Here is a 15,001-nt window from a genome sequence, read left to right as displayed (position 1 = left end):
TTTGGACACATTCCCCATTTATTTTTTTAGAATTTACTTTTAATTAATATAAATTTGATGTATTTAAATGGGTAGTTATTGTCGAAACTCCATTAGAAATTTGAATTGAGATAATTTTTTCTCATTTCAGATTTCAGAAAATGATAAGAAAATTTCTTCAAATATTTTTTTTGTTGAGAGGATTAATATTCAACAGCAAAGTGAATTGCTCAAAAGCAAAAAAAAAATTGTAAGCTTTCAAGAATGTTGTGTCCATACTAGCCCCAACCGTTCAGGATTCGACCTCTGCAGTCATATAAAGCTGTGCCCTGTGGAGCATCTGGTTTCGCAATTATAAAAACATCACATTAATTACAAAAACATCACAATACTTTCTGAATTTACAGTTATATACACATTTTGGAGTGTTACAGTATGTTCCATGTTTATTAGGAACTCTGTACTGTGTTGCTCAAGCTATGCTTATGTTTTACATGTATAGACATGATATATACATGTAGATTGAAATACTATGTCAACATATACATTTTGTTGTTACATTGTAGCACTACCTGGCATGATCTGTGATTGTGAGAAATTATAGTCGTTCCCAAAATCAAGAAAACATATTATATATATCTACATGTAGCTACTCAAAGTGATTTTAAAAATATACATGAAAGAAGTCATAAATAGTTAAAAGTAAAAATGTAAGAAAATTAAAAATGTTTATCTTACATGTACCATCTTTTTCAGATAATGTCTTCTGCCATACTTAAGTTCACTTTATAATGGGGGTTGATCATAAATAGAAAAGCATTTATCTCTTCTGCCATTTTAAAGGTAAATTCATAAGTGTTTGAATTTATAATGGTCTTAACCCAAGGGCTTTTACAGGTTTATTTTAATCATTAACCTTAATACTGATCTGAACTACTTAATAGTGTAGTTCTTATTTATATTAAAATGTAAGGATTTAAATTTAATTATTATGGTTTTATTTAAAACCCATTGGCAATATATTTTTAAAAAAGGTATTATCCAAATAATGCTAAATATTTTTGTAGGCCTGTTGAAAAAACTTATGCAATCTACTGATCCCTAAGTCTTATTTAGAGGTATTTATGGACAGAGGGTCAATATTGGTTCAACATATATTTTGTCAGAAGATTAGAAAAGTTTCTAGTCTGAACAAAGATATCAAAGTAAAATGAATCTGTATTGGGTTTTACAGATTTTAATTCTTTTTGTTAAGATAGACTTGTTTATTTATGGTGTAAATGGATTTTTTGCAAACTTGAAATAAAGATGAAGCTGGCAAGATCTTCTTAATGAGTTTCAAATATTTACTCATTAAGCTTAAGGTTTCCTTTTGGGTGTTTAATGTTTATGAATTCATATAATTGTTCTTCAAAGGCATTGTAAGCTGAAAATATATGAAATGTCCTTGTCGAGTCCTATAGCTTTCAAGAAATGTAGCGGGTTTTGGGGTTATATTACACAATTTGTGATCTGTTTCATTTTGACTAATGAACAAATTGATCTAGTTCCTTGTGCATATATATGTTTTTAGTTCAAAGAAATTCTGATTTGAAATTAATAAAATGCAAATTCAGCTTGTTTAAAGAAATAGGACTATATGTGAATGAGTGAAAATAATTTCAAGTGTTTCATGTTCATCAACAAAATAATTGTATTATACAGACTTACAAGAATTGAAAGCTGGCACTAATACCTAAATATATATTAGTCTCAGTTGAAAGAGCTCAGAAATATACACATATTCTATTAGAATATGATGTAGGCTAGAGACTTTTTTTGCTAAAGAAAATGTAAATAAGAAAATTTAAAAAATGTTTTTTTTTCTTTTCGATTTGATAGTTTAGCTACATGTATACATTGTATATACTTAAAACACATACAAATTCAAAATGTAAACATGCATATGCATGGATGTACTAACATTTAAGGGATTGCTTTTGCTAGATTTAAATGTTTATAAAAAATTAGGCTGGAACAGCTTATCTTTTTTAGGTGAAACTCCTCTGTTTATGTTGGTATATCATGCCTCTAAACAAATGAGTTGATATAATATTACCATGTGTAGTGACCTCACTAACCAGTACTTTTTTTGTAGTAGAGATATTGTATGTATGTAACAGAAGTTTTACAAAACACAAGGAAAAATCATTAAATTTATTCAATACAATTTATATTGGAATTCGAAAGAATGAATTTCTAATGATAAAGACCCTCATTGAAGTATCTGCTGGTTAAGATAAAATCAGTATTATATTGCTGTAATGTCCTACAAGTAAATAAAGATATGTTTACTCAGTAAACTACAGGTTTAGATATGTCAAGTTCCCCAAATTTGACGGAAATCCCTTGTACTCATACACCTATTCTGTATTTGTTTACCAACCCAATTCTATGCCAGTGTAGATCCAACGATATATTTGACTTCTGAAGAAGTAATTAATATCACATTCTTGACACTGCATATTTTTAATGCATTATGCATATGTGTTTTTAAATGATATTATATTTCAACAATTACACTTCAAAGGGGAAGTAATTGAAGAAGAAAGAAAAAAACAAGTGGTATATATTGGATATATTGTTTTGAATACTGACAGACATATGGTTCACCAATAAATACATGTAAAAAATGTTGTAACCAGATGTGATACATAACATTTATTGTGACTATCATGACACGGGTTTGAGTAATTAAACTACATGAAAAAATTCCTGTGATGATAAATAGTGGACCTATTCATGGTTGAACACTATTTTATTTCAATTCCACTAATAGTGTAATAGATAACGTATTTCATGGTTGGTGACTTCAACAATAATATTGAGGATCATACTACTTTGTAAAAGCCCATTCATAGAAGGATTATTTTCCGTGCTACCTTTAAAAACAGAAGTAGAAACTAAGCAGCCTAGAGTATAAACATCTGTTCTAGTGAATTTAGTGTATATGCACATACATGTATATTTGGATAATATTTTTTGATAACATTTAACCTGAAGCTAAAAAATTAATTTGAAATTCAGTGATACTATCTTTAAAAGATTCTTGTAATAGTCTGAAAAACTTGGGATTTAACATCTTGAAAGAATAGATTTTTGGTAGTACCTTTATTGTGCCTAGTTAGGTCTACCTGTGTTTGAGATTCATCAGGACCACTTGATACATTTCATGATATTTAGATTCTAGAGTTTTACTTGTTGCCAGTGCACATGTTAATTTATTTAACAGACATGACAGGTCTGTGTTCCAAGTAAAAATAGATTTTTGCATGAAGTGTTGAATTTCATAAGGATACATTTGTACATCTGTGTCACTGTGTTCGGTTTTTATTGTGAACTATTATAGTACTGACAAAATCACTCAATTAGGAATTGACAATGGCATCACTTGCAGCCCATAGGGAAAGGTTGCGTCTGCAATCCTTAAATGATAACACAGAAAGTGACCTATTTCAGCGTCGTAGGCTACATAATGAAGAAAATCCTAATCCTGAGGGTTTTAACAGGTAAATCAGCTGTTGGAATTTATCATATTTTATATCCAGATAACATAAATTTGTAACTTGACACTTCTTAAAAAAAAAAATCATAACACTGATGAAAATTTTTTTTTCTTAAAAATGCACTTAACCATAACTGGACTATCATGACTATTGCACAAATTAGTATGTTTACGAAATTAACATTTATTTCCTGGAAAAAAATTGTAGATGTAGTTTTAAATTGTTTACAGTAGTAGACAAAGAGAATTTCCTTAATTAGAACTCCTTTAATTTCTTGTCTTAATTCTGCAACTTTTACTTTATGAGTTTATGGGGGGGGAAATTATATATTGAAAAGAAAAGTGAACACACATAACTATTTGCAACGGTCAAAATATAGTAATGTGTAGTATTTTTCAAGATTTATATGCCTTCTTTGCCTTATAAGTTATTAAAGTTAATACTAAAATTTTGTACCCTAATTATTCTGAGAAGATTGTTGTTTATGCATGCTAGTGGGGTAAATTCCAAACTCCAGTCTATAAGATGAAACACAGGGATTGTTTGTGGAAACCAGTGGGTGAACAAATCATAAAATATTTTGAAAATTATATCTGCCCAAAAGAGGAGTGAATTGTTTGTGAAACCAACTACAGTACATGTATATTCACAACGTGCAACTGTAGTACATTTGCACCTGTAATGATCGTGACTTGCTTTTGTTTAAAATATCAGTGGCGGTTCCAGAAATTTTCATAAGTGGGGGCCCGGTCCAGTCACGCTTCAGTGATTCCCAATATAAGCAACCAAATTTTTTCCCAAAAAGGGGGGCCAAGCCCCCTGGCCCCGCCCTAAATCCGCCTCTGAATATATTACTATATAAACCTACTTTTAGTATGTAGTAGAAACAAATTACTTTATAATTTTTTCAATGTAACAACCTACATGTATACAGATATAAAGAAAAGTTCAATTTTTATTTTCGTATGAAAGCTAGAATCATTGTTTATACATGACATGTAGGGCTTTAGTGATTTTGGCTTTTCTATCAATGAGGTGGTTCAGGAGCTTCTGTTGATAGTATCAACCTTCAACCTTTTGTTCATCTTGTCAAGTGAACCATATTATATACATGTAATTATTTATTTGGAAATCTGGAAAACATAATCTGGTTTCAGTGTTTTCCTTCCAACTATGTATAAATCCGATAGGGAAAACACTTTGTTTTATGTCCAGTAAAAAAGAAATGAATGTTCAACTTCTCTCACATGTAATGGGGTTTGTCCATATGTTACTTTTGTATACAGTCATAAATGAGACCAAATCTGGAGAAAAGGGGTCAAAACCAAAACAAAAAATAGATAATGCTGAATGATTTGCATATTTATATAGAAAATAATTAAGTTATAAAAAAACAGCAAGTGAAACAATAACATTGGAATACCTGGATGCAGTCAGAAACATTGATCTTCCTTTCATTTTTCTACTACATGTCAGGCGCGGATCCAGCCATTTTAAAAAGGGGGGGTTCCCAACCCAGAGTAAAGGGGGGGTTCCAACTATATGCTCCCATTCAAATGCATTGATCGGCCCACAAAAAGGGGGGGGTTCTAACCCCCGGAACCCCCCCCCCCCCCTGGATCCGCCACTGCATGTGGCTGTTAATGAGCACTAAATGATTGAATTCAAACCTTATATTTCGGTTGAAAAGAGTCAACTGCCTGTATTAAGTACTATATATCTGTTTAAGAGAATTTGAAGTAAGCCTAGGATGTTGTTAAGAAGGAAATGGAAGATTTAGCTATTTATAAAACGAAATTGAGTAGGCATATTGAAACAAGGAGAATTTTATATGTATCTACAATTGATATTCAGTGAATCGGTTTTAAAAGTTTTTTGGATTCAAAATGACAACCAGATCAAAAACAAAACCCAGGGTTCAGCTTGTGAAGGCGTAAGTGATGTTCTCTTAAATTAAATTTCAATCAGCCATAAAATATGTTGAAGTAAATAGATCTTTATAAGATACTGTCGGCAAACTTGGACTTCATTGATATGTAAATGAAGATTTTAAGTTTCAACATTGAATGAACGATAAAATATGACTGTTACTTTTCATGGGTCAATTACCAGCACATCATTACTGTATAATAATGTATTAGAATATAAAAGGTGTAGATCCTTTAAGTTCATATACACCCGGGGTGACCCCATTTTAAAAAAGGCTGTTAGTTGTGACGGATGCCATGCATGTTTGATTTCAGTAGAGCCACTGATGAAAAATTTTGTAATAAAAATGAATATATTTTGAAATTTCCCATTATTGATAAGCTTCACATGTATAATTTTTTTCAGTGTCTATTTCCTATTACAATTGTAGTTCAGATGATAGAAGTGGATTGATATTTGATAACTTTAATATATCACTTGAATGATTTACCATTTTGTTGAGTGACATTTGATCACACTACATTAGTGATCAGGCACACAATTTGATACTGATATAAAAGGCAAATAATTTTAAATTGAAAATCGCACATTGATATTCACAAATACTAAACTCAAGTTTGAACTTTTTAAAAGATTTTACGTAATGATAAATTTCTCTATATTTATTTTATGTAGATTGTAAATAAGAACTTGTACTGTCGTGTTCACTTTTATATAGGAATAATTTTACAGTTGATTTATATCGATAAACATGTACATAACACTCTCAAAAACACAAAATTACCTTTATCTTACTACTCAAGCTGTTAGTTAATAAGTGAATATAGCACTTATATAATTACTGGTCAAGTGATAAAATCACTTTGAACATTTTTAGTAAATTATTCAATACATGAATGATATGAAAAGAATTATTTGTTTGCTTTCCCTTTCATTTCTGTTTTATTGCAGAGTTATATATATAGATGACTATTATTACTTGAACCTCTGCACTCCTAGATTCATTCATGAATGAACATATGATTGATTTCATCAACATATATATGCAATTTACCATTTACCTGAAGTCTGTCATGTACATTTAAACAACAAACTTTTATCCTTCTGACATGTCCTTAAGATATATGTGTGAATTAATGCATCAATTAGCCAGTCACATATCTAAAATGTAAATATTTTTCTGTTTACAGCACCAATATGTCGTTGGCCAATGGGGTCTGCTACAGATGTAACGAGGGCTTTACTCCTCAAGAACAGATAGTCAACTCGAATGGAGAGATCTGGCACACCCAGTGTTTCGTGTAAGTTTTTGTATAGAATGTAGATCTAGATGTTCTTCTGTGTTTTGTTTTTAGCTTCTTAGTTCATGTATTAATGTACCTTTAGCTTAACATGTTTTAAAATGTCTTTGTGAAATAAAATACATAGAATTAGACCTAATAATTTCAGAAATTAGTTAATACCAGATTTTGTAATTTGTAAATTATATGTTTTGCAAAATTGAAATTCATTGAACTTGGTTGATATATAATATACTATTCAATACAAGTCTCATTATTCTGCTACTTATTTATTCTGTATTTCAAAATAGATTAGATGTCGTTGTGCATTTAGATTTTATATGCCTGCTGTCACTATATCTTTGCTCTTTCGCTTGATGTATATATTTGATATTCCAAATACATGTATATGATTTTGTGTGAGCCTTTTTGTATAATATATATATATATATGTGTGTTGCCTTGAACAGCAATAGAACTTGTGACTTGCCCTGTACACACTGTGGCATGATTGTTAATGATAGGGAGTCTATGCTCAGCTTTGGAGGTGATGTATGGCACCAACAATGTTTTGTGTAAGTACTGCCACAACGTTTTGTCACCAGTTCTCTCCCCTTTTTTATCCTTCCTGATTTAACACATGTTTTCTAGGAGCATTATTGGCCCATGTACATTGCTAAGCATTTTCTTGCAATAATGCATGTCTGTCTCTGCTACTTGCCCTTTAGTACTAGAATCTTTCAGTTTATTTTTCATCATGATCATCATATTGTTGATCATATTTATATAGATAGCTACAGCATAGATGGGTTTAGCTTTTTCCTACCCATTCACATTGGGAGTTTGCATAAAGGTGCAAAGTAGTATACCTAGGTTGCTAGTCTGCTAATGTTTAATTGTAGGTAACAATAATTTAATTACTTGTATTTATTTGCCCTCAAGTTTATTTTTAAATGTGGAAGGGTTTAAGGTGACAAAGAACTATCATGTGTGTGAAAACATTATTTTATATATTCAGTAACAATTTACATCATTTATTAGTACCTAGTACTCTTAAGACATATCATCAGCTGAAAGGAATATTAATTTAGATGGAATTTTAATCTTCACAAGAAATTCCCTACATGTTTTACTGTTATTATTTTGTCTAAAATACATTGCATGCTAAAAACTTTCAGAATAGTCTTACTATTTGACATTTAACAATTTAACAATTTAACACATACAAGTGTGTATCGGGTATGTTCTGATGTTAACTGACTAAGTACATGGAAGTTAGCTCCCTAAATAAGCTGCTTCAAAGGAGTAATAATTACTGTATTCTGTTTTCATATTTTTTTAGAACAAGACTGTTTTTGTAATGATTTTCTCCTAGCAATACCCCTACTTATGGAATGGATGGTATTCTGTAATCACCTTATCTGTCCTTCCTCTGCTTTGTTACATATAACTTACTTTCTGTTATAAGGGATAATGTGATATGATTGAACTGAAAATCTAAATCTGTATTAGGACAATAAGATTTACAGATTTACCTGATAGTCACTTCTTTAATTACAAAGTGTTGAATATTGGTTTTGATTGCAACGATATAGGATCCTTGAAATTGCTATTGACCATCGAACTTTCCTGATTTGAGATAGGATTCCCCCTATGAGAGGTGATTACCTAACATCTGAAATCCTTAATTATGTAATCTCAATGCCTCAAAACAGCATTCAAAGTATTTACATTTTTATAGTTCTTTTATAGATTTGACATGTATGCCATATGTATAAGAGATGCATTGAGTCCTTGTGACCAAAATAACTATGACAATTTCAAAAAAGATATGTAGGTATGGAATACATAACCCTAAACTCTAAATTTTGCAAAAGTTGTAAGGCAACCTTGACCAAAATGATCTGTATTATAATGTTCCTTAAAACACTGTTTCTTAATTTGTGTTATTCTAAAAGTAAAATATCCTTATATTAAAGGCTAAGGCAAGCCATCATTTTACATTTATTTTCGGTAAACATACTCTTTTTTAAAAAAACATTTTTTTTTCTGATACTAGGTCATCCTTTATGTTTTTAAAGAAGTCTGAAAGGCTTATGCATCAATGGTGCTTCTTAAATTTTTTGAAGATAATAGTTCAAATTTTCTTGATCAGTATGATTCCAGCCATATGGAAGGAGATTTAATATTTTGATACACACCTGGATTAATAACATAATGTATTTACAGTATAATAAACGATGTAATATAACTCCATTTATTATCTCTTTTATAGCTAGTGTCATATTGCATATTAAGTATTATTATTTATGGCAATATCCTGTACATTGTATTATTCATACTTGCATCCTACATGTATATAAACATCTACTTGCTCTATTAAACTAGGTGCATCTGAGAGGTGCATGCATACTTGTATTTGATCTCTACAATTTAAGCATGGATTTTGCAGTTTTTTTTGGATAATGTGACTATATATTATACTTTTTAAAATGACTTAATTTGTGAAAACTCACAATAGAAGGCGTTTATAAAGATGATAGACGTTTATTTGTCATCATTGTAATTAGATTCAATTGTAGAAAATATTAACACTTTTCATAAATTAATTGGCTGCAGTCTGGGAGATATAAATTATCCATGTCACATTGCATATCAAAAGATCAAATTGCATTGACTGGAGAACATTTTAATAAATACAATATGTAATATATAATTCTTTTCATAATTTAATTAGTAGCAGTCTGGAAGAAATATATGGTCCATATCAAACACATGGAGAACTTGTCTATGGCATTTTTATAAACAGATAATTACATAAGACAATGAAGGCTGAAATAAGAATTGCAATGAACATACACAATGACACACACACACACATTTGACTGGTAGCTTTTCACTGGACACATGTTTTGGGGAAATATTTATACATTTAGATACATGATTTTAAAAGCACACATTTGTCATAATGATCAAAATAATTTTTTCTCAGATTGAATTTCAAGATGAAAAGGATCAAATAATGTATAATTTTATATCTTTTTTATTACAGATGTGCTCAGTGTTTCCAGCCTTTTCAAGATGGAGTATTTTATGAGGTATATTTCTCACTATAATCTGTGATCCAGTGCTATTCTTTCCTTTTCACATGGATTTTTTTATTTCAACTATATATGCTTTAAAAATTGGACAAAAAGTAGGAATTCAACACTTTTTTTTGCAGTTTTCAAGGTTCCAAAGAAGAAGTAATAAAAATGATATATGTTAAAAAAAAAAAATGACAATACCACTACATAAATACTATACTGAATATAAGGCAGAATTGAATGCATGCTAAAAACAATAACATTTAAGTACATTAACATACATGTTAACTTATAACACTTTTTGTGTTTACAAATTATAACCAAAATTTGAATAATATAAGACTTGAATTAGTATGAAGCTGAAGAATAAATCCAAAGTACACTACAATGTACAAGGATAAAACATGCAAATTATAAAAACACAAACGAAGGATAGACATTTGTGGGGTTTCTTTATATCAAGTTAAAAAAGTAAACATATAGAATTTTGTATTTGAAGCTCCTTCATATACATAACATAAAAAAGTCAAGGGATAAATGCCAATTAGACAGCAATGAACTGACACAAAAACCAAGACATTAAAATTAAAGATCAGAGCAAGTTCTTTAACAGTATACAGTCTATATTGCCTCTTTTTAAAAAAAAATAGTTTTGAGTACAGTGAACAGGGACTTGCTTTGAACAAGTTACTTTCAACATCAAATTCTCTAGATGATTATGATTTCAAAATACATTTAGATATGCAAAATCACACTGATTTTCTGACATGGGACAAGGATGTAATTAACTGTTATACATTTCGTATCACTATAAAACAAGGATATGTGGTATGATTGGCAATGAGACAACTATCCACCAAAGTTCAAAGGAAATGGATGTTAGCAATAATAGGCAATATAGTAAGGCCTTGACATGAATTTGTAAAACAATTCAGTTAAGAAAACTAACAACTTAATTTGAACCAAAACAATTTGGAAAAAAAATATGACAGACATTAACCAAAGACAACAATTGAACTACAGGTTCATGATTTATGACAGGAAAATTGTTCATATAGGAAAACAATCACTTCATCAAAACAAAATGAATATTATTTGAAATTATATTGTTGATGCCAGACACTGCTTACTTTATATTTAATTTCTGCTGATAAAATTTAGTATGTTCACAGAGACCTAATTATTTACATTTTTGTTTCAGTTCGATGGAAGAAAGTACTGTGAACACGACTTCCATATGCTGTTTGCTCCTTGCTGTGGAAAGTGTAGTAAGCATTCATAAGCAGGAAATATATAAATATAAATGTTGTTAATCTGACAGAAAGTTTTATTAACTTTAGACAGCTGTAACAAACATCCTTCTATCTGTATACATTTCCAATTTCAACTAAAGGGAGAATTTACTCTCATGCTTATATGCCGTCAAAAGTTTATTAATCATTCGTGTCGTACTGAAATTCACTTTTATAACAAAACAGTTATTGTAATCCTGAAATTTCACCTTAAACTATTCGCACTCTGACACAAGTTCATGTTTAATCATATTTCTACTAAGGGCAATTATAACCAATTTTTGTGCTATAACCCTATATTATGCCAGTTCTGGCGTGCAGTTGCTCCAAATTTTCAATCAAAATGTTGAAAATGTTATGTTTCATCAATGAACATTATAATTATAATGTTGGTAAATTTTGTATAACCTTTTTTTTTTCAGGAGAATTTATCATTGGTAGAGTGATCAAGGCTATGAATAGTAACTGGCATCCAGATTGTTTTAGATGTGAATTGTGTACAGCCCCTCTGGCTGATGCTGGATTCGTCAAAAATGCTGGAAGGTTTGACTTTAGCTAGCATATACATTTTATTTAAAAACTATTAAAATAAAATCAACAAACATAACTAAGAAGTCCAGGTATTCCTTAATTCAGTACAAAGATCTCTTAAATAAGATGTATTGGATTTGTTTAGTAATATCTATCTTAAATTTATTTAGAGTTATCTCCCATTGACTAGAATTACTGGACTGATAAGAAATTATCTCTAGAAAAGATTTCTATAGGTATGAATAATTTTGACATTTAGGGAACTTGTTTATTTATTTTTGCATACATTAATATAAAAGTAAAGGATGTGATCATTGTAAGACCTCCAACACTAAGCAAAACCCATATTGAAAATTCAGCTTTAAAAGGACACGAAATGACAAATGTTTAAGAATTCAAACTAAAAAACTAAATTATGAACAAAAAACTAGAACAAGAAAAAAATGATACATAAATACCAAAAAGCAATTACCACTGAATTACCTTCTCCTTATTTCTGCAAGCCCATTCAGAATGTGAAATCAATCTTTACACATCCAACACCAGTGTATTTCATATAAAGATGCCATTAACAGTCAGAAAAAAACATGACCTTGTACAATGTCAAGATAGTTATTGACAGTTACTAGCCCCATGAATGTGCATTGTATTTAACAATACTAATTAGGTAGAATTTTATTTTCTGATCATAAGATTAATATTTATACCAATAAAAATTATATTCAAAAATCTTGATTGAATACAGTGTTGATTTTAAAGGCTGTTCCAAAATTAACAGGTAGCATGGGAGGCACTTTTAATTATACGCTGGCCACCCCTTAAATAAAAATGCATTTTATTTGTTATTCTTACAAAATTTTAAGGAAAAAACATTAATGAAATGATAACAAAATAATCATGATAATATCTCTGAAATGAGACGGTTTGGAATTTATCTAATTTATTTAGAGTTATCTCCCATTGACTGCAGAATCACTGAACTGATTGATAAACTGTAGATGTAGAAAAGATTTCTAGATCTAAATATTGAAATAAATATTGACAAATTTATATATTTTTGTAAAAGTAAGCAAAGTTTTTGAAATAACAACAAATATTTAGGACTACAGATTAAGTTCAGTTTGATAATTGTCTATCAAGAGAATTTTTTTTTGTGGAAAAAGCTGTGTAATGTTGGTATTTTTTGTAAGAATTGAAAGTTTCATTGATCTTGTTTATAAGTGTAAATTTTAATATTACATGTACATGTATTATGTATGGTTTTTCTTTAATAGGGCCTTGTGTAAAGAATGCAATAACAAGGAAAGGGCCAAAGGAATGGGAAAATATGTCTGTCACAAATGTCAGTAAGTATTGAAGTCATAACTTACTTTGACTTAAGTTTTTATTGAAGAACATATTTGTCTTTAAGAAATAGTTATAAATAGGTATGTCATACAAAATAAAACAATGGAAGATTTGGGTTCAATTGAAGTATTCTTTGTGCCCATATGCATTTAGACCTATATCTCAGAATAAGTAAACAAGGAAAATATTGTGTTCATTACTAAAATTAGGTCAAGATAACTTTATTTAATGTTTGAGATCATTAATTGTAATTCAAGTCAGTGATCTAGCAACATCAAGAAACTATACATTAAATCATGTATTATAGTCTCCACAAACATAAAAATGGTCTAATTATTTATACAATTGAAAAATTATACTGTCTTTGAATAATATTTTAACTGTTTGTGTGTTAAGATATTTCATTATATATCTTGTTCTCTGACGGATTAGGCATGTAATCTTTTTCCTGTATGTATATTCTCCTACACTGAATCTGATATGATGTAAATTAGAAAAACAAAAACTTTTAAATCAGTTAGCAATAGAATGTGTTGAGAAATTGGTGACATTTCCATGGGCTATTTTTAGGTCAATGATGACTTTCAAAGATCACAACAGATCCTGGGCAATGAGGATTTGTGATTTCTTCAATAATATACAAAACATTCATGTTTCACCTGGAAATATTCTTTTTTACAAACTTTATTTGGTCATTGATTTGGGGCTGTTCAGTGGGTGAGGGGCTGTTCAACCAAAGCTTTTCAAGTTTTAATATGTTGTTACTGATGTCAAAATGGAGGTCAAGTTCAATATTGATGTTTTTTGCTTTCACTGTTCAGGACATTATGGTTCTTGAAAGATTGAAAAATTGTAATTCCAGTCATGTCCTTGCTATAACTCATGATCTGTTCAACCAAAGCTTTTCAAATTTTAATATGTTGTTACTGATGTCAAAATGGAGGTCAAGTTCAATATTGATGATTTTTGCTTTCACTGTTCAGGACAGCATTTTTCACTGGACTGTTATCTTAAATTACTATTTGTTTAACTAGTATATATCTTTGGAACAACATGGAGGAAAATTAAAAAAAAAAAAATGTTTTAACAATTCCTTAGATTAATAGATCTTTTGAACAACATAGAGGAAAATTTATATAAAAAATATGTATTAATTTTAAGAATACCTTAGATTAAGTCATACAAACGTGATTAATTTTGGCAGACAATGCCATTGTTAGTAGGAATGTAAAGGTGAAGTACAATAGTTGTTATCTAAGTTTATATGTCAGAGAAAATAACATTGCCTGTTCTTTGTTTTGGCTGTTTGATGATGTTCATTTATAACTATTAACAAACTTCTGTTAATTGTTGTGGAGGTGTACTGCATATTGGGCGTCTTTTTAAATGTGATATTTTATTGAATTAATTATAACTATTTAGATCTCCTGGATCGGTCACTCTTTATCAGGGAAGTAACCTCATATAATACATATATCAATGTGGGATAATTGATAGCACCAAGGATGAGATATAAATACATACTGTGGGAGTTGTTTTTAGGGACAGGGCCATAGGTTTTGTTTATTTAGTGATAAGGTTTGATAAGTTTTGGATTGTCAACATTACTTTAATAGCTTATAGATTGGGGGTCTGTAAACTAAACTATCTCATTGAGTTTAGTATTTGACCCTTTGAATAATTATATATTTCTATCTGTACATGCCTGACATAAAAAAAAAAGTGAAGAAGGGCTACTAAATTTAATGTCAAACTTTTCATCAATTTTGGTAATAAAATATGAAACATACTTGAAACAAGTCTCATTTCTGGGTCAATTTGAAAAGAACATTTTTGTCAAGTTATTTATATATAGTTCAAGTTTTAAGGACATAGATTTAAGATTACCTTTTTTACTGCAATATATTACATTGCTTTTTAGAAGCATAATTTGCAGAAATTGTAGTGGCACAGAGCTTATAAAGAATATACAAAACAATTTTTTTGTGAATCTCAATATTTCCATTTCTTTT

At 29.6% G+C, this 15,001-nt stretch overlaps 1 protein-coding gene across 8 annotated transcripts in view; it reads left to right on the top strand.

The window, feature by feature from the left end:
• Positions 1-15,001, top strand: part of LOC143068057 (LIM and senescent cell antigen-like-containing domain protein 1) — a 38,083-nt gene that overhangs the window by 12,183 nt on the left and 10,899 nt on the right. For 2 of the 8 annotated variants that reach the window (XM_076241804.1, XM_076241799.1), the window contains exons 2-7: positions 6,644-6,754; positions 7,204-7,308; positions 9,786-9,831; positions 11,021-11,087; positions 11,534-11,654; positions 12,917-12,988. In XM_076241804.1, coding sequence (XP_076097919.1) covers positions 6,644-6,754; positions 7,204-7,308; positions 9,786-9,831; positions 11,021-11,087; positions 11,534-11,654; positions 12,917-12,988 — 522 coding nt within the window. Of the gene's footprint in view, positions 1-2,599; positions 3,528-5,339; positions 5,458-6,643; positions 6,755-7,203; positions 7,309-9,785; positions 9,832-11,020; positions 11,088-11,533; positions 11,655-12,916; positions 12,989-15,001 lie in introns of those variants that run through there. The other 6 variants (XM_076241807.1, XM_076241802.1, XM_076241800.1 and 3 more) reach the window with 5 other exon arrangements.

Source organism: Mytilus galloprovincialis, chromosome 3, assembly GCF_965363235.1.
Source record: "Mytilus galloprovincialis chromosome 3, xbMytGall1.hap1.1, whole genome shotgun sequence".
Classification (NCBI taxonomy): domain Eukaryota; kingdom Metazoa; phylum Mollusca; class Bivalvia; order Mytilida; family Mytilidae; genus Mytilus; species Mytilus galloprovincialis.
This window is presented reverse-complemented; position numbering and strand designations above follow the sequence as displayed.